This window comes from Phocoena sinus, chromosome 10 (genome assembly GCF_008692025.1).
Source record: "Phocoena sinus isolate mPhoSin1 chromosome 10, mPhoSin1.pri, whole genome shotgun sequence".
In the NCBI taxonomy this organism is placed as follows: domain Eukaryota; kingdom Metazoa; phylum Chordata; class Mammalia; order Artiodactyla; family Phocoenidae; genus Phocoena; species Phocoena sinus.
Window position 1 is genome coordinate 50,720,387 of NC_045772.1, and position 21,602 is coordinate 50,741,988.

Below are 21,602 nucleotides of genomic sequence, written 5' to 3' on the forward strand. Positions count from 1 at the left end.
ATGAATATGGATGATTTGATTTAATGCACGAGGATTAAGTAACTTTGTTTAAATTGTTTTCTCCTAAAATACATCTTGTTACTGTAGCTTCCACCTGATGTGCATCAGCTCAGTTCATCTTATTTTGGAATGATATGAATAATAAAAATGTCAGGTGACTCCAACTTGTCTACAAAACCATTAATTCTGAGCTGTAATTCTGGCTTTTATTATTTTAGTTTTCTTATTAGTAATTTCATTCCTTAAAGATTACACATACAAGGGACTTCCCTGGTGGCGCAGTGGTTAAGAATCCACCTGCCAATGCAGGGGACATGGATTCGAGCCCTGGTCCAGGAAGATCCCACATGCCGCAGAGCAGCTAAGCCCTCAAGCCACAACTACTGAGCCTGTGTGCCACAACTACTGAAGCCCGCACACCCTAGAGCCCATGCTCTGCAACAAGAGAAGCCACCCCAATGAGAAGCCCGTGCACTGCAACGAAGAGTAGCCCCCACTCGCCACAACTAGAGAAAGCCCACGCATAGCAATGAAGACCCAACACTGCCAAAAATAAATAAATAAATTTATTTTAAAAAGACTACACAGGGCTTCCCTGGTGGCGCAGTGGTTGAGAGTCTGCCTGCTGATGCAGAGGACACGGGTTCGTGCCCCAGTCCGGGAAGACCCCACATGGCGCGGAGCGGCTGGGCCCGTGAGCCATGGCCGCTAAGCCTGCTCGTCCGGAGCCTGTGCTCCACAACGGAAGAGGCCACAACAGTGAGAGGCCCACTTATAGCAAAAAAAAAAAAAAAAAAAAAAAAAGACTACACATACATTAATAACTCATAATTCCTAGTGTGACAATGAGGTTCAATAGAGAGCTAGGTAAGCATCAGGAATTTTTAACATTTCTTGATTTTTTAATTTGTTTTTACCTGTTACATTTTCTACTTCACCAGAGTCAAAATTCTATCAAAATTATTAAGACATTAATTAAAATCAACTAAGCATCTTAATAAATGTACATGCATCAAGGAATAAAACAGATGTGTTCACTTATACAGACTTGCCTTAATGGCTGAGCTTTGGGCATTAGGTTCAATTCTGTGTGAATCATTAAGAAAATCAATCAATCAAATATTCATTAAGGACATGTCAACATGTCAGCATCGGGCAGAGTACTATGGAGTCATGAGACAGGACCCCTATCTATAGGAGATTACAGTCCAGTGAATTTAAGATGTAAGTTGATAAAGTGCCCAAATGAATATTAGAGAAAACAGGCAACTAGGAACCCATGGAGTGGTTTAGACCAGTAGTTATTACACTTTTCTAACCAAGTCCTACATTTAGGTGGAGCGACAGACCCCAAGATCATTTACCTTAACCATTTTCAAATTTCTGTGCAAAAAAACTAGATGAACATAATGAAAAGTCAGTGTACAATTAATTTTAGCTTGGAGGGTGGTATATACAAATCTGGTGTTGAAATATAAATATGAAAGAGAGGCACGCTTGACTCGCATTCCTACAAGCCTGATTATTGAAATGCTTCAGTAAAAAATACTGCTGGTGCAGATATTCATCACCAGCTGCTGTATGGTTAGTCAATAAAAAATCAAATTGCTAATGAAAGAGCTAAACCAACAGTAATTTATCACTTAAGAACTAAAAAGAATAGAAGCAATTGCAATCTACAGCCACCTCAAGACAACTGATGATATGATGCTAACAAATGTCCTTCCCACAGTTGGCAGGAATTTCAAATGTCCATGTGTGCATGCGTAGTAAGAATGTTTTAATATGAGCCTAGACTCCTACCTAGTACATGGTAGGCACTTAATAAATGAAAGAATGAATGAATGAGGCCTAGATTTGTGTGGACATCAGACTTCTTGGTATTATACTGGTTTTAAAACCTTAGTAATAATAAGCCAATTTTAGTTTATGAGTACCAAATTTTTGTAGGTTTTAATAACTCCCTTAGTATGTCAGTTGAACATAAAAATGTGTCAAATTTTACATAATTTTTTTTTTTTTTTTTTTGTGGTACGCGGGCCTCTCACTGTTGCGGCCTTTCACGTTGCGGAACACAGGCTCCGGACGCGCAGGCTCAGCGGCCGTGGCTCACGGGCCCAGCCGCTCCGCGGCATGTGGGATCTTCCCGGACCAGGGCACGAACCCGTGTCCCCTGCATCAGCAGGCGGACTCTCAACCACTGCGCCACCAGGGAAGCCCCTTACGTAATTTTTAATGAGAATAAATAAAGAACTTATATTTTCAAATCAATTTGAGGCCCATCTGGAGGGTCTTCTTGCTCCAAAGGTGGCCTTTGCCCATCCCTTAAGAGTTACTGGTTAATCGCAAACAGAGTTGCAGAATGAGAAAGTACTGTGGATAAATGCTATCATGGCAGTTGAAACATTATGGCATAGATGGGATTTGAGCTTAACTTAGATCAGTGGGGAATACCAGGACATTCAGGGAAGAGGGAGGGGAAGATATTGCAGATGAAGCATATTCATTTAGTGCTGGAGAATTTCTTCTTACCCAATTAGGATGGATCTTTTAACAAAAAAACAGGCTTTTAGCTGATGAATGGAATTACGTTTCTAATGCTATATGTCACAGATCCAAACACCTTCACTGCCCAAACGATAGAAACTTGTACCCATACAATGAAAAATGATGTTCTGGCCTATATCATGGAGAGTTAAATTTCTGTTAATTTCTTTGCCACCAAGCCAGAAGATGGTTTAGGTTAACAGGAAAAATCAATGAACTTATTTATAAAACAGAAAGAGAGTCACGGATGTAGAAAACAAACTTATGGTTACTGGGGGGGGGGAAGGGAGGGAGGGATAAATTGGGAGATTGGGATAGACATATACACACTACTATATATAAAATGGATAACTAATAAAGACCTACTGTAGAGCACAGGGAACTCTACTTAATACTCTGTAATGACCTATTTGGAAAGAGTATCTAAAAAGGAGTGGAGATACTTTGCTGTAGAGCAGAAACTAACACAACATTGTAAATCAACTGTACTCCAATAAAAAAATTTTTTAAATAGATGAAAAAAATTATGATAAATTTTTTTTAAAGAAAGAAAAAATCACTCTGCCACCAATTTGCTTTTCACTTTGGATGAGGAAATTTCTCTAATCATTCTCAACTATAAAATTTTAGGTATGTGTACTCATTTAACATATGGACCCCAATATTCAGATTTGGTCTGCATGGTGTCCCTGGCATTGATATTTTTCTAGTAGCATGCTAGGTGGGTCATGTTAATGGGCAACCAGGATTGAAAATACCACTGGTCTCTGAGTGGTCTTTATTATGCTTTACAGCTCCAAACATCTAGAACGTAAGTGAAGCACAAACTAAACTTGGCTCATTATTTCAAATAATGACAAAATGTCACATACCAATAAATTTAGAGTTATCTCTCTCACACTTTAACATGTATTCACTGTTATATACTTGTATTTGGACCTCCAAATCAATATAGTGGAAAGGGTTCTTGCTGTCTTCAGCCCCTTTCCTTTTCTAAATCAATAGCCCTCAGGGGAAAGTACACCTATCTTTTTATGATCACCTTGCAAAAAGGAAGTTACATAATGGTATTTATATAAATATGGTTAAACATGTGCTGTAACTTATCGTCATGATTTTCATTAAAAAAATTTTTTTCTGAAAAAATTCTGAATTTTCTTTTTTTTTTTTTTTTTTTTTTTTTGCGTTACGCGGGCCTCTCAATGTCGTGGCCTCTCCCGTTGCGGAGCGCAGGCTCAGCGGCCACGGCTCACGGGCCCAGCCGCTCCGCGGCATGTGGGATCTTCCCGGACCGGGGCACGAACCCGTGTCCCCTGCATCGGCAGGCGGACTCTCAACCACTGCGCCACCAGGGAAGCCCTGAATTTTCTTTTTTAATTAAGGAAGAATTTTAAAAGAATCCATCAAATTGATTGAAAGAAAATACTGAAGTAGAGATTTTACCAACCAGACTGAATAAATCTCTTGTAATAGCAATGAACTTAAAGGAAGCATTTGCTTTCATCAGGAACAGTGAATGCCTTTTAAATTTTCTCTTAGGTTCTTTAAGCTGACCTCTTTACCAGTGCCAAATTTGGGAAATGGCACTCTGTTCTACCAGACAAACATTAAATGTTACATGATGGTGAGAGGGTAGACAGCAGAAGCAAGAAGAACTACAATTCTGCAGCCTGTGGAACGAAAACCACATTCACAGAAAGATAGACAAAATGAAAAGGCAGAGGGCTATGTACCAGATGAAGGAACAAGATAAAACCCAGAAAAACAATGAAATGAAGTGGAGATAGGCAACCTACCAGAAAAAGAATTCAGAACTATGATAGTGAGGAGATCCAGGACCTCGGAAAAAGAATGCAGACGGAGATCAAGAAGATGCAAGAAATGTTTAACAAAAACCTAGAAGAATTAAAGAACAAACAGATGAATAATACAATAACTGAAATGAAAAGTACACTAGAAGGAATCAATAGCAGAATAACTGATGCAGGAGAACGGATAAGTGACCTGGAAGACAGAATGGTGGAATTCACTGCCATGCAACAGAATAAAGAAAAAAAGAATGAAAAGAAGTGAAGACAGGCTAAGAGACCTCTGGGACAAAATTAAATGCACCAAAATTCGCGTTATAGGGGTCCCAGAAGGAGAAGAGAGAGAGAAAGGACTTGAGAAAATATTTGAAGAGATTATAGTTGAAAACTTCCCTAACATGGGAAAGGAACTAGCCACCCAAGTCCAGGAAGCGCAGAGAGAGTCCCATACAGGATAAACCCAAGGAGAAACACGCCGAGACACATAGTAATCAAATTGGCAAAAATTAAAGACAAACAAAAATTATTAAAATCAACAAGGGAAAAATGACAAATAACATACAAGGGAACTCCCATAAGGTTAACAGCTGATTTCTCAGCAGAAACTCTACAAGCTAGGAGGGAGTGGCATGATATATTTAAAGTGATGAAAAGGAAGAATCTACAACCAAGACTACTCTAGCTGGCAAGGATCTCATTCAGATTCTATGGAGAAATCAAAAGCTTTACAGACAAGCAAAAGCTAAAAGAATTCAGCACCACCAAACCAGCTCTACAACAAATGCTAAAGGAACTTCTCTAACAACAAATGCTAAAGGAACTTCTCTAAGTGGGAAACACAAGAGGAGAAAAGGACCTACAAAAAGAAACCCATAACAATTAAGATAATGGTTATAGGAACATACATATCGTTAATTACCTTAAAAGTGAATGGATTAAATGCTCCAACCAAAAGACACAGGCTCGCTGAATGGATACAAAAACAAGACCTGTGTATATGTTGTCTACAAGAGACCCGCTTCAGACCTAGGGACACAGACTGAAAGTGAGGGGATGGAAAAATATATTCCATACAAATTGAAATCAAACAAACCTGGAGTATCAGTACTCATATCAGATGAAATAGACTTTAAAATAAAGAATGTTACAAGGGACAAGGAAGGACACTACATAATGATCAAGGGATCAATCCAAGAAGAAGATATAACAATTATAAATAAATATGCACCCAACATAGGAGCACCTCAATACATAAGGCAAATGCTAACAGCTATAAAAGAGGAAATTGACAGTAACACAGTGATAGTGGGGGACTTTAACACCTCACTTACACCAAAAGACAGATCATCCAGACAGAAAATTTATAAGGAAACACAAGCTTTAAATGACACAACAGACCAGATAGATCTAATTGATATTTATAGGACATTCAATCTGAAAACAGCAGATTACATTTTCTTCTCAAGTGCACACAGAACATTCTCCAGGATAGATCACATCTTGGGTCACAAATCAAGCCTCGGTAAATTTAAGAAAATTGAAATCGTATCAAGCATCTTTTCTGACCACAACGCTATGAGATTAGAAATAAATTACTGGGAAAAACACGTAAAAATCACAAACACATGGAGGCTAAACAATGTTACTGAATAACCAACAGATCACTGAAGAAATCAAAGAGGAAATTTAAAAATACCTAGAGACAAATGAATATGAAAACACGATGATCCAAAACCTATGGTATGCAGCAAAAGCAGTTCTAAGAGGAAAGTTTGTAGCAATACAATCCTACCTCAAGAAACATCTCAAATAAACAATGTAACCTTACACATAAAGGAACTAGAGAAAGAAGAACAAACAAAACCCAAAGTTAGTAGAAGGAAAGAAATCATAAAGATGAGAGCAGAAATAAATGAAATAGAAGCAAAGATCAATAAAACTAAAAGCTGGTTCTTTGAGAAGATAAATAAAATTGATAAACCTTTAGCCAGGCTCATCAAGAAAAAGAGGGAGAGGACTCCAATCAATAAAATTAGAAATAAAAAAGGAGATGTTACAATGGACACTGTAGAAATACAAAGCATCATGAGAAGGCTACAAGCAACTCTATGCCAATAAGATGGACAACCTGGAAGAAATGGACAAATTCTTAGAAAGGTATAACCTTCCTAGACTGAACCAGGAAGAAATAGAAAATATGAACAGACCAGTCACAAGTAATGAAACTGAAAGTGTAATTAAAAATCTTCCAACTGCTTCCCCGGTGGTGCAGTGATTAAGAATCAGCCTGCCAATGTAGGAGACAGGGGTTCGAGCCCTGGTTTGGGAAGATCCCACATGCCACAGAGCAACTAAACCCATATGCCACAACTACTGAGCCTGCATTCTGAAGCCCACGAGCCACAACTACTGAGCCCACGTGCCACAACTACTGAAGCCCATGCGCCTAGAGCCCGTGCTCTGCAACAAGAGCTGCCACCGCAATGAGAAGCCTGCGCACCACTACGAAGAGTAGCCCCCACTCACTGCAACTAGAGAAAGCCTGTGCACAGCAACAAAGACCCAATGCAGCCAAAAATGAATTAATTACTTAATAAAATGGACAAATTTTTTTTAAAAAATCTTCCAACAAACAAAAGTCCACTACCAGATGCCATCACAGGTGAATTCTATCAAACATTTAGAAAAGAGCTAACACCCATCCTTTGCAAACTCCTCCAAAAAATTGCAGAGGAAGAAACACTCCCAAACTCATTCTACAATGCCACCATCACCCAGATTCCAAAACCATACAAAGATACTACAAAAAAAAGAAAATTACGGACCAATATCACTGATGAATATAGATGCAAAAGTCCTTAACAAAATACCAGCAAACAGAATCCAACAACACATTAAAAGGATCATACACCATGATCAAGTGGGATGCAAGGATTCTTCAATATACACAAATCAATCAATGTGAAATATCAGATTAACAAATTGAAGAATAAAAACCACATGATCATCTCAATAGATGCAGGAAAAGCTTTTGACAAAATTCAACACCCATTTATGATAAAAACTCTCCAGAAAATGGGCACAGAGGGAACCTACCTCAACATAATAAAGACCATATATGACAAACCTAGAGCAAACATCATTCTCGATGAAAAACTGAAACCATTACCACTAAGATCAGAAACAAGACAAGGATGTCCACTCTCGCCACTATTATTCAACATAGTTTTGGAAGTCCTAGCCATGGCAATCAGAGAAGAAAAGGAAATAAAAGGAATACAGATTTGGAAAAGAAGAAATAAAACTGTCACTGTTTTCAGATGACATGATACTATACATAGATAATCCTAAAGATGACACCAGAAAACTACTAGAGCTAATCAATGAATTTGGTAAAGTTGCAGGACAGAAAGTTAACACACAGAAATCTCTTGCATTCCTGTACACTAACAATGAAACATCAGAAAGAGAAATTAAGGAAACAATCTCATTCACTATTGCAACAAAAAGAATAAAATACCTAGGAATAAATCTACCTAAGGATGTAAAAGACCTGTACTCAGAAAACTCTAAGATGCTGATGAAAGAAATCAAAGATGACACAAACAGATGGGGAGATATACCATGTTCTTAGACTGGAAGAATCAACATTGTGAAAATAACTATAGTACCCAAAGCAATCTACAGATTCAATGCAATCTCTGTCAAATTACCAATGGCATTTTTTATAGAACTAGAACAAAAAATCTTAAAATTTGTATGGAGACACAAAAGACACCAAATAGCCAAAGCAATCTTGAGGGGAAAAAAATGGAGCTGGAGGAATCAGACGCCCTGCCTTCAGACTATACTACAAAGCTACAGTAATCAAGACAATATGGTACTGGGACAAAAACAGAAATATAGATCAATGGAACAGCATACAAAGCCCAGAGATAAACCCACACACCTATGGTGAACTAATCTATGACAAAGGAGGCAAGGATTACAATGGAGAAAAGACAGTCTCTTCAATAAGTGATGCTGGGAAAACTGGACAGCTTCATGTAAAAGAATGAAATTAGAACACTCCCTAGCACCATACACAAATATAAAATCAAAATGAGTTAAAGACCTAAATGTAAGACTGAACACTATAAAACTCTTAGAGGAAAACGTAGGAAGAACCTCCTATTGACATAAATCACAGCAAGATATTTTTTGACCCACCTCCTAGAATAATGGAAATAAAACCAAAAATAAACAAATGGGACCTAATGAAACTTCAAAGCTTTTGCACAGCAAAGGAAACCATAAATAAGATGAAAAGACACCCCTCACAATGGGAGAAAATATTTGCAAATGAATCAGCGGAGAAAGGATTAATCTCCAAAATATATAAACAGCTCATGCAGCTCAATATTAAAAAAAAAAACAACCCAATCAAAAAATGGGCAGAAGACCTAAATAGACATTTCTCCAAAGAAGACATGCAGATGGCCAAGAGGCACATGAAAAGCTGCTCAACATCCCTAATTATTAGAGAAATGCAAATCAAAACTACAATGAGGTATCACCTCACACTAGTTAGAATGGGCATCATCAGAAAATCTACAAACAATAAATGCTGGAGAGGGTGTGGAGGAAAGGGAAGTCTCTTGCTCTGTTGGTGGGAATGTAAATTGATACAGCCACTATGGAGAACAGTATGGAGGTTCCTTAAAAAACTAAAGGTAGAACTACCATATGACCCAGCAATCCCACTACTGGGCATATATCCAGAGAAAACCATAATTCAAAAAGACACATGCACCCCAGTGTTCATTGCAGCACTATTTACAATAGCCAGATCATGGAAGCAACCTAAATGCCCATCGACAGATGAATAGATAAAGGTGATGTGGTACATATATACAATGGAATATTAGCCATAAAAAGGAACGAAATTGGGTCATTTGTAGGGACGTGGATGGACCTAGAGACTGTCATACTGAGTGAAGTAAGTCAGAAAGAAAAATATTGTATATTAATGCATATATGTGGAATCTAGAGAAATGGTACAGATGAACCAGTTTGCAAGGCAGAAATAGAGACACAGATGTAGAGAACGAACGTATGGACACCAAAGGGGGAAAGCGGGGGGGTGGGGGGTGGGGTGAATTGGGAAATTGGGATTGACATATACACACTAATATGTATAAAATAGATAACTAGGGCTTCCCTGGTGGTGCAGTGGTTGAGAGTCCGCCTGCCGATGCGAGGGACACGGGTTCGTGCCCCGGTCCAGGAACATCCCACGTGCCACGGAGTGGCTAGGCCCATGAGCCATGGCCGCTGAGCCTGCGCATCCGGAGCCTGTGCTCTGCAATGGGAGAGGCCACAACAGTGAGAGGCCTGCGTACTGCAAAAAAAAAAAAAAAAAAAAGATAACTAATAAGAACATGCTGTATAAAATATAAAATTAAAACAAACAAACAAAATATGTCGTATGATGGTAACATTCATATTTATCAAATACTGGCAAACTAGAGACCATCCAGATGGGCAGCCAGGATGGTAATGTATGAGGAAATCAGGTCATGCAAACAATAGTTAAGAAAGTGGAAGTGGATAGAGGGTGGTTCAAGATGGCTGGGTAGGAAGATCCTGAACTCAGTTCCTCCCACAGACACAACAGACATACAGCTACACATAAAACAGTTTACTCTGAAAAGAACCCCAGAAACAGCTGAATTCCTACTCCCCAAGAAATTATGAAAGGGCCACATTGAGACTGGGACAATCTTTGAAGACTGAGAGATGGCTGTTTTGCATAATACATCAAAACAAACACAGAGAGTCAAGCAAAATGAGGAAACAGAAGAAAATGTTCCAAATAAGGGAACAAGATAAAACTTCAGGAAAAAAAAGAAAACCCTAATGAAATGGAGATAAGTAATTTACCTGATAAAGAGTTCAAAGTAATGGTCATAAAGATGCTCACCCAACTCAGGAGAAGAATGAAGAACACAGTGAGGACTTCAACAAAGAGAAAGAACACATAAGAAAGAACCAAACAGAAGTCATAAAGCTGAAGAATACAATAACTGAACTGAAAAATCCACTAGCGGGATTCAATAGCAAACTAGTTGAAACAGAAGAACAGATCAGTGACCTGGAAGGCAAGGTAGTAGAAATCATCCAAACAGAATGGCAAAAAGAATTTTTAAAAATGAGAATAACTTAAGGGACTTGTGGGACAACATGTAGCATACTAACATTCACTTTATAATGGTCCCAGAAAGAGAAGAGAGAGAGAAAAAGGGGCAGAAAACTTATTTGAAGAAATCATGGCTGAAAACATTTCTAACCTGTGGAAGGAAATAGACATCCAGGTTTGGGAAGCACAGAGAATCCCAAACAAGATGAGCCCAAAGAGATCCATACCAAGACACATAATTAAACTGTCAAAAGTTAAATAGAGACTCAAAGCAGAAAGAGAAAGACAACTCTTTATACACAAGGGAACTCCCATAAGACTATCAACTGATTTTTCAGCAGAAAATTTGCAGGCCAGAAGGGAGTGACGTGATATATTCAAGGTGCTAAAAGGAAAAAACTTCCAAAAATACTCTACCTGGCAAGGTTAACTTTCAGAATTGAAGGAGAGATAGTTTTCCAGACAAGCAAAAGCAAAAGTAGTTCATTACCGCTAAACTGGCCTTACAAGAAATGTCCCTTTAGGGACATCTTTAAGCTGAGAAGAAATGGCCCTAAATATAAATAAGAAAATATATGAAAGGAAAAATCTCACTGGTAAAGTCAAATATATGGTAAAGGTAGTGGATCAACCACTTATAAGGTTAGTATGAAGGTTAAAAGACAGAAGTAGTAAAATTAGCTATAACTACAAAAATTTATTAAGGGATACAAAATAAAAAGATGTAAAATGTAACATCAAAACACATCAGGGACTTCCCTGGTGGCACAGTAGTTAAGAATCCACCTGCCAATGCAGGGGACACGGATTCGAGCCCTAGTCCGGGAAGATCCCACACGCCACGGAGGAGCTAAGCCCATGCGCCACAACTACTGAGCCTGTGCTCCAGAGCCCGCGAGCCACAACTACTGAGCTCACGTGCCACAGCTACTGAAGCCCGCATGCCTAGAGCCCATGCTCCACAACAGGAGAAGCCACTGCAATGAGAAGACCACGCACCACAACAAAGAGTCGCCCCAGCTCACCTCAACTAGAGAAAGCCCTCACACAGCAATGAAGACCCAATGCAGCTAAAAATAAATAAATTAATTAATTATTTGTAAAAACCCACATCAAATGTGGGGGATACTACAGTGTTCATTGCAGCTCTATTTACAATAGCCAGGACATGGAAGCAACCTAAGTGTCCATTGACAGATGAATGGATAAAGAAGGTGTGGCACATATACACAATGGAATATTACTCAGCCATAAAAAGAAACGAAATTGAGTTATTTGTAGTGAGGTGGATGGACCTAGAGTCTGTCATACAGAGTGAAGTAAGTCAGAAAGAGAAAAACAAATACCATATGCTAACACATATATATGGAATCTTAAAAAAAATAACAACGGTCATGAAGAACCTCTGGGCAAGGTGGGAATAAAGACGCAGACCTACTAGAGAATGGACTTGAGGACATGGGGAGGGGGAAGGGTAAGCTGGGACAACGTGAGAGAGTGGTAGTGTATATATGGACATATGTACACTACCAAATGTAAAAAAGATAGCTAGTGGGAAGCAGCCGCATAGAACAGGGAGATCAGCTCAGTGCTTTGTGACCACCTAGAGGGGTGGGATAGGGAGGGTGGGAGGGGGACACAAGAGGGAAGAGATACGGGGATATATATATACGTATAACTGATTCACACTGTTATAAAGCAGTAACTAACACACCACTGTAAAGCAATTATACTCCAATAAAGATGTAAAAAAAAAATATGGTGGGCACTAAAAATGTAGTGCTTTTAGAATGCACTAATATTTTGAACACCCCGTTTTTAATGGAGGCCACTTCAGCCACTTGAATTTTTCTTTTTTTTAATATTCGGATTTTTTTTTTCCTTTAGTTTTTGCTTCATGTCACGTTGTAGACTCACCAGTATAACAGCCCAGGTTGATTGACACCAAATATACCCACCTACACTTTGTTTATAGCCAGCAGCTGTTCTCATTGGGCTAGTATTTATAATTATTTGATGCTCTTATCACAGTAGTTGTTAAACATTTTATATCTCACCCCCATTACAGCCATATATTTATTGAGAGGAGGAGAAATGTTGACTTCAACAATATATTCTGTATAAAATGAATAAGGTTTTTAAGTCTGTTCTGTGCCAGAAGGAAACATTGTAAGTATTCCTCCATATACAACAATAACATTTGTTTCAGTTTCTCAGCGGGCATTTTGTAAGTGAATTTCTTAATGGCAGCAATGAGAGCATTTTTTGAGCCGTATTCCTTTTCTTTGCTAGGGGGAGCACACGATGATAGAAATAAATCTCGTCCGGTCGTAATAACATGTGTTCGTCCTGGAGGGCCTGCTGACAGGTAAACTTCATCTTTCTGTGTCACTATCCAAATAGATTAAATAAAGCTGGGGACTTTGGCATAGAAGTTGATGAATTAGAAATTTCATAGTAACAGATAGGTCTTAAGTAAATATGTTGGAATGTGAAAACAAAAGAGTTCAGGCTGCAGAATCAGAAGAAAGTTTGACTCCAGATTCAATGCTTGCTACCCTGTGTTTTTGGCAAATGACTTAACAGTTCTAAGCTCAGTTCCCTCCAACTGTAAAATGTAGGTGATAATGCATACCTTTCAAGGTTTTTTGTTTTATCAAAGATTAGAGATTTATGGTGCCTTGCAGGAGGCCTTTCATCCTGGAAGGAAATCCAAAAAAGAGGGGATATATGTATATGTATAGCTGATTCACTTTGCTGTACAGTAGAAACTAACACAACATTGTAAAGCAACTCTACTCCAATAAAAATTAATTATAAAAAAAAAAAGGCAGCTGGCCCTTTCACAGCAGGTCCTTGAAATGCATCCTCTCCAATTGGTAATATCCTAACCTGAAAAGACAGGTGGTGGTGTTCTCTGACTCTTACTATTGCCGACGTCCTTATCACGATTATCACCCTTTGCTGATGATTATGTATGTCAGAATAGAAGGGACTTTTAGTAAAAAGGAAGGAATATTGTCAGTGTTAGTGTTTAGAGCATTCTCTTCCTGGCTAATTTGAACATCTGATAGAAGCTCCTTCAGCTTTCCTACAATAAACCTTGCGGGTCCCAAGTAAACTCACAACTTAGATGTCTCAAGAGATGCTTATCTTTGTACTAATTTCCCACAGCGAAAGTCTGCTCCATAATGGTAGGGAACACAATGCCTGCCACTAGATATAGTTGAAGGAGAGGAGGAAAACACACTGATTACCCCTGACTCTGCACTATGTTTCAGCCTAGGATGGATTTTTAAAAACCTTTCTTAAGCACTCGAAATAGTAATAATAATAATAAATACTGCTTGATGAGTGACCACCATGGGCCAGGAACTGTGCTCAGTACTTGGCAGACATTATCTTATCTTCACAACCACCCACTAAATCAGGTATTTTTATCCAGATTTACAGGTGACAAAACTGAGGCCCAGTATGGTTAAATGACTTGCCAGCTAGGATAGAAATTCAGATTTATTTTCCTTCAAAGCTCATACTGTTAGCTCAGTTTGTTTTTTAAGTCAATGTTTAATATAAAATGAGAAAATACGGAGACACTGGGTTCTCCTCTGCACTAAAGTGTATTTGCCTTTGCAGAGGATAATACAAAGTCAAAATTTCCAAGGAAATTTTGCCAGTTTTTTTTCCTTCTGCCTTTTCTTGTGAATTATTCTTCCTGAAGCAAATGAGAATATTTCTATTTCTTAATAACATTCTAGAGTTTGAGTCGACAGAAATGTCAGGAGCAGGCTACTAGTTTGTGAGCAACGTGTTACCGAATTAATGGAGGACTAAAGGAAATCTAAGAATTTAAGATAAAAATTTAGAGTCAAAATACATAGAGAGTTGCTGGATGAAAGATACTTAGGTCAGCATTTTTATTCTTTCCAAATCCTAAACTTGTAATCCCCGCATCTGATTTTCTTATCTTCATTGACCCTCCCTGAGGCAGGAGGGTTATAATCTGGTAGCCTCTCTGGCTACATTTTAGTGGTGTCATTACTGTCCTGAGGCATCTTCTCCCAGTGCCTTGAGTGTCTATGGGCACAGAAGGGAGAATAGTATTTGCCTGCCTTTTCCATTGAATGTGAGACTGAATCAATTTAATGATCGCCAAATGGCCTTATAAATCAGTAGGAAAATTTACAGACTAGGGAAATTTTTCACCAGCATTCCCTTGCCAGCTTGGGTTCACTGGTGATAAATTGAATGAAACCAGCAGACTTTTCTGCTCACCTGGCTTTGGGAAAATAGGTGAGTGCTATTTCTCGGGCTCTAATAAATCAATTTTAGACATTTTGGCAAAAACCTAGAAAAGAGAAAATGTGCCTTTATTACTTTTACACCCCAGGAGTTCATCGTGGGTGACCTGGTTATTTGCTAATGTGTAGTTATTTTCTTATTACTGATTTTCATACTGCAGCAACTTTCTGGTCAGGGTTACCTCTTTACTCTCTTAATGTCACACTTGATGCTTAAAAGGAAATGCAAATGGGATAGATGGTAGAATGTGTGTGAAAGAGCCTCTTTGGCTAAGTGACTATTAATGCTAAGCCCCATGGTGCTAAATTAATGACTATTTTTTTATTCTCCCTTCAGAGAGGGCACAATCAAACCTGGTGATAGGTTGCTCAGTGTGGATGGGATTCGGCTTCTTGGAACCGCACATGCTGAGGCCATGAGTATTCTCAAACAGTGTGGACAAGAAGCAACGCTGCTGATCGAATATGATGTCTCGGTCATGGGTATGTCGGATCCTGAGGTTGGGATCTCTAACTAAGCTCTACGTCATGTCACTGTCCATCCCTGATAAACCACTTTGGATTAAGAAGGAACTGTTATGTCCTGCTGTAGCAGACAGAATTTCATCAATACCATATTACTCTGTTTGAGTTCAGAAAGAGGTGAGAAGTACTTCTCAGCGATTTTGAATTCTTGTGTTGATAGAGTCTATGATAACACCTCATTCTGTCAGTGTGTTTCACCTAGCAATCGGCTCTTATACATGGATTACCCTTTGGCAGGAAAGTGTTTTCCCCCTCCAAATCACAAAAGTGGTATTATTAACTTAGGGGCTAGTACTTTTTCTTTTACTACAAGGAGACTGGAAACAGTAGGGGATTCCTTTCCTTCTTTTTACGTCACAGAGTGAAGCCAGTGATCAGAATTAATGGAAATTACCATTTTATCATCAGACTTAGGGACGAAGAAAGGAAAGGGGACAAATAGTATCATTGATTAAAATGAAAGTTGAGTACAATATTCTTTCTTGAAATAATGATTCCAACAGAAAGTAATTCTATTTCTACCCTCTCAGCTGTAGTACAACTGGAAAGCTATTCTCACGTGGCTTTTCAGTGTGAAGAGAGAGCCAAAGTTTTGTGTAAAGTTGACTAAGGCAGATAAATTATGATAGAATGAACTGGAACGTGAAACTGAAACTTAAATCATGTTGTAAATACTTCTTACAATTATCAGACTTGATTGTGTGCCTGCCTTAACCAGCAAGTTTTGTCCTGGTAAAATGTAGCCAGGAAAAAAACACTTATTCTGTAACTGTAAACTCCTTTTATTTCCTGCTCTATATGATTCACGTAGAACAGTGTTGCTTGAACGTATTCTTAATCTGTCTACTGGCCTGAAATGTCTTTGAGAGGTATGAGGCTTCCTAAAAGACTTAAAGTGTGAGTTAAGGAGTTCTTAGCAGAATAAGTGGTATGATATGCCCTTAGGATGGAAAGGTCAGGAATGAATGAACTTTCCTCCCTCTATTCTTCCTTTCTCTTGTCTTCTCTTTCTCCCTTTTTTCTTTCTCTTTTTATTGTTTTGTATGGCTTTTGAGTTAGATGATTTGGGTTCTGTTTTCAATTCTACTGATTTCTAGCTATTAGTTTGCACCATGTTACTTATTTCACTGTGCCTTAGTTACCTCATTTGTCACATGGAAACCAGCAGTGCCTATTTTAAAAGGCAGTTAGGAAGATAAAATAAAATTATACAAGTAAGATATATTTTAACTGATGATCCAATTTATTATTCACATTAAAAATTGAAACAGATGTTTGACATATTTAACTCATTCAGTCTACAAATACATTTTTTTTAATATTTAAGCTAAGTGACAGGTACCAAGAGTACAGAAATGAACAAAACAGACCTGATCTCTGCTCTTATGAAGTTTGCAATTGACAAGGAGGAGAGACAGTAAACAGGAACATGACCAAACAAACAAATAAACACAAAGAAAGTGATCATTACCTACCATGAAAGGCATGAACTGGATTCTCTAATAGGGAATAAGGGCAGGCACAGGTGAGGTCTGACAGATGCCAATCAGGAGTCAGTGAAGAGGTGACAGGTAGACTAAAACGTGAAGGATGAGAAGGAACCAGTTCCCATCTAAATACAGCAACAGTTTGTAAGTTCTGAGCAGCCCACCTCAGAGAGACAAGGGCTCCCCCCCTGGGGATGGGCACCATTTCAGAGCAGAGCCCTCCATATCTCATTATTACCAGAGTCAGGAGGGGAGAGGATGACTCACCTGTCTTCCTTCTTCCCTACTCACATTCACATTCTGAATCATGCCTGACAATTTTCATGCCTCAGAGTTCTCGGATATCCCCCTAACATAGGGGAAAGTGCCATCAGGAGGGGAACTCATTAAAAGTTTCTCTAAGTTGCTAGATATAAGATCAGTATACAAAAGTCAGTTACATTTCTATATACCAGCCAAAACCAGAAAGTTAATTTTTAATATACCATTTATAATAACAATAAAATAATAAGGTTCCTATAAGGAATAAATACAACAAAAGTTGTATCTTCCCATTAGATATAGATATTGATATAGATACAGATATGCATATACATAAAGAATACTTAAACAAATGAAGACCTACATCTGAACTTGGGTGGGAAGTCTTGATATCTAAAATATATCATTTCTTTCAAATGCATCCATAAATTCTACTCAGAATCCCAGAAGGATCTTTGGAGGACTTTAATAAGCTGTTTCTAAAATGTAAGAAAAGTGGGAGGGGGAAAACAGCCAAAATGTTTCTGAAACAATATGAAAGCAGAGAAATTTGTTCTATCCAATATCAAGACTCATTCTAAAATTGTGCCATTAAGTCTATGTAATATTTACATGAGGTAATAAAGAACCCAGTGGAAGAGAATTGAATGCCACAGACCACTACAGATATGTAAGCAGAGGTGTAGTCTTACATCAGTGGGGAATGGTTGAGCTAGTCAGTAAATGATACTGGGTCAATTAGTTAGCCACATGGGAAAAAATTCAATTAATCTCCTACTTTATACCACACCCAAAAATAAATTCTGTATTTACATAACCATTTCCCAACAGACTGCTATTATAGATAACTGGAGTGAATATCCTTTTAACCCAAATCTTTGTGTGTCTGACTTTATTAAGTCGAAGGGCATATTTCTTTTTTAAATATTTGGTACATAATTCCAATTGTCCTCCAGAAAGGTTATCCTACTTTATAATATATTACTACCAGCAATGTTTTAAGTGTACCTGTCTCAACAGAGCACCAGATACAACACTAAATAGTATTGGTTTTAATCTTTCTGATTTAAGTAAAAATTGCATTTATATTTTAGTTTACTTTTTAAAAAAATTTCTAGTGCAGCTAAATGCTTTTTTGTATGAACACTAGCCATTTTCATCTCCTATTGTCTGCTTATGCCCTGTATTCATTTTTCTATTGATTTGTGTAACTATTTGTATTTTAGGGATATTAGTTCTTATCAGTTTTTTGTAAAAACTCTTCTTAGTAGTTTATTTGCCCTTTCTGATGTATCAAAGTTCCTTGTTTTTTTTTTAATTTGGAACTAGTATTTTATTTTATTTTATTTTATTTTATTTGCGGTACGCGGGCCTCTCACCGTTGTGGCCTCCGCCGTTGCGGAGCACAGGCTCCGGACGCACAGGCTCAGCGGCCATGACTTCCGGGCCCAGCCGCTCCGCGGCATGTGGGATCTTCCCGGACCAAGGCACGAACCTGCGTCCTCTGCATCAGCAGGCGGACTCTCAACCACTGCGCCACCAGGGAAGCCCTGGAACTAGTATTTTTCTTAGGATATAAATATTATTTATTTCTAAAGTTACCTAATATAATTTAATAAAGAATCTATCACATGCCTACTGATTTTTTAAATCATACCTTAAGTTGTTAAATATACTGTACTCGACATCTGGGCTAGCTAGTCTGATTGTATCTAGTTTCACACCAGATTTCAGGATAGGACTTTTGTTTTTGTTTTGTTTTCTGTTTTTAACATCTTTATTGGGGTATAATTGCTTTACAATGGTGTGTTAGTTTCTGCTTTATAACAAAGTGAATCAGTTATACATATACATATGTTCCCATATCTCTTCCCTCTTGTGTCTCCCTCCCTCCCACCCTCTCTATCCCAACCCTCCAGGCGGTCACAAAGCACCGATCTGATCTCCCTGTGCCATGAGGCTGCGTCTCACTAGCTATCTACCTTACATTTGGTAGTATATATATGTCCATGCCTCTCTCTCACTTTGTCACAGCTCACCCTTCCCCCTCCCCATATCCTCAAGTCCATTCTCTAGTAGGTCTGTGTCTTTATTCCTGTCTTACCCCTAGGTTCTTCATGACATTTTTTTTTCTTAAATTCCATATGCATGTGTTAGCATACGGTATTTGTCTTTCTCTTTCTGACTTACTTCACTCTGTATGACAGACTCTAGGTCTATCCAGCTCATTACAAATAGCTCAATTTTGTTTCTTTTTATGGCTGAGTAATATTCCATTGTATATATGTGCCACATCTTCTTTATCCATTCATCTGAAGATGGGCACTTAGGTTGTTTCCATCTCCGGGCTATTGTAAATAGAGCTGCAATGAACATTTTGGTACATGACTCTTTTTGAATTATGGTTTTCTCAGGGTATATGCCCAGTAGTGGGATTGCTGGGTCATATGGTAATTCTATTTGTAGTTTTTTAAGGAACCTCCATACTGTTCTCCATAGTGGCTGTATCAATTCACATTCCCACCAGCAGTGCAAGAGTGTTCCCTTTTCCAGGATAGGACTTTTGAATTTAAAGTCTTAGTATAAGAGCTCTTATTATCATAAAAAGATGCATTTTTGGAAAATTATTTATCTGCATACTACATTTATTGTATTATTTAAGTTTTGCTAACTTTATACAGCAAATGAGCAAACTCTGATTTGGGTTTTTCATGTCTTTTTAAAGTCCTTTTTCTCTCTTTCTTCCATTCAGCTCTCTTGCACTTGGTTACTTGCTCTCAGCCTTTTCTCTCCCACTGTGTTGCTCATGCTCTGTCTTCCTTTCTTTCTCCTTCCCTTTCTAACCTCCCAATTATTGTTATTTTTGTGTGTGTGTGTGTGTGATACGTGGGCCTCTCACTGTTGTGGCCTCTCCTGCTGCGGAGCACAGGCTCCGGATGCGCAGGCTCAGCGGCCATGGCTCACGGGCCCAGCCGCTCCGCGGCATGTGGGATCTTCCCGGACCGGGGCATGAACACGTGTCCCCTGCATCGGCAGGCGGACTCTCAACCACTGCGCCACCAGGGTAGCCCCCCAATTATTTTTTTATACTCTATTCTCGGTTTCTCACTTGTTAATACCCTTCTTTATTCTAATCGTCTTACTTGGATTGTTTTCAGTATTCCCCTGTAATTATTATCCTTTCTCTGTTTTGTCCTTCTTGCTTTTTTCAATCCTGTTTTTCTAAAACAGGGTTAAAATGGGATTAGGAATAGATAAGGTCAGATAATTGAGAATGACAATTTGTGGAAAGAAGTAAAAATGGTACCTTAGAAAATCAGAAGATAGGATACTTTCAATTAGAATTATTGTTCATCAAATATTAACTAACCTTTCCTTTTACCAATCTCCCTAGATATTAGACTCAATGATTTCATTTCTTCGTATCATCTTTTACTTCTATAAAATAAGAATAATGCTATTTACTCTGTCGAGCTCATTGTGATATAAAAATCCTCAATAATTAAACTTTTAAAGTAAAAAGCTATTTATCTTTAAAGGAAGCCAGGAGATATTTAGAAGTACAAAGGAAATAAAATTATGAAAGAATGTAGAAAACTTAAAGTTCATGGACCTCCATTGAGACACCTTTCTGTCACTCCTAGATAAAGCTAAATAGGTGAAAAATTGCAATAGAAAGCTTAAGGTCTTAAATTAGGAAAATGAGGAGCAATAGATCATTGGTTTATGAAGTTGCCATCAGGTACAAATGGCAGGAACCAATTTAGAATAATTTAAAGAGGGAATTGATCAGCTTGTAAAAGTGGGGAGTCAAGATATATCCTGACTTCAGAAGAAGTTCAGTAATATCACAGATGTTCTGTCTCTCAGGTCTCTTTGCCTGGGAAAGGCTCTCCTTGTGTCATGACCAGATGGTCCAAGGCAGCCACAGGTCTATATTATGTTGTGAGTTCATAATGCCAGAAAAAGAAATGAAACTGAATCTCCCCTAAAAGATGCTGAGTGACTTAGCTTGGAGCAAATGCTGACCACTGCAGTAATCACTATGTCCAGGGATATAGTGTAGCCTCTGCTCTTTGGCAGGGCAGGAAGGAATGTGTGTTGAACAGAACAAGACAAAGAATGGCACTTTCCCAAAGCAGGTGATGAAAGTAAGAGATGCCACACATACGAGAATTTTCCTTACTTCACGTCCTCACCAGCACTTGGTATTCTCAGTCTGTTTCATGTTAACTATTCTTACGGGTATGTAGTGATATCCCATGGTAAATTGAACGTACATTTCCAGGATGAATAATGATATGAAGCATCTTTTCATTTGCTACTTGGACATTCCTGTTGCATTATTTTACTTTTAATACCTTCATTTATTTACATACTATTAAAATTATGTCACATTATATCTTAGGAAGCATGTGTTTGTCTATACTCATAAATATAAATATTGAATTTCTTTATATGCTATTAAAAGTACACAAATTATTTTGTAGGAAAC

At 38.2% G+C, this 21,602-nt stretch overlaps 1 protein-coding gene across 4 annotated transcripts in view; it reads left to right on the forward strand.

Moving 5' to 3' along the window:
• GRIP1 (glutamate receptor interacting protein 1) overlaps nucleotides 1–21,602 on the forward strand; it is a 702,730-nt gene that overhangs the window by 541,121 nt on the left and 140,007 nt on the right. For all 4 annotated transcript variants that reach the window (XM_032645739.1, XM_032645736.1, XM_032645737.1 and 1 more), the window contains exons 6-7: nucleotides 12,826–12,901; nucleotides 15,172–15,317. In XM_032645739.1, the coding sequence (XP_032501630.1) occupies nucleotides 12,826–12,901; nucleotides 15,172–15,317 (222 nt within the window). The remainder of the gene's footprint in view (nucleotides 1–12,825; nucleotides 12,902–15,171; nucleotides 15,318–21,602) is intronic.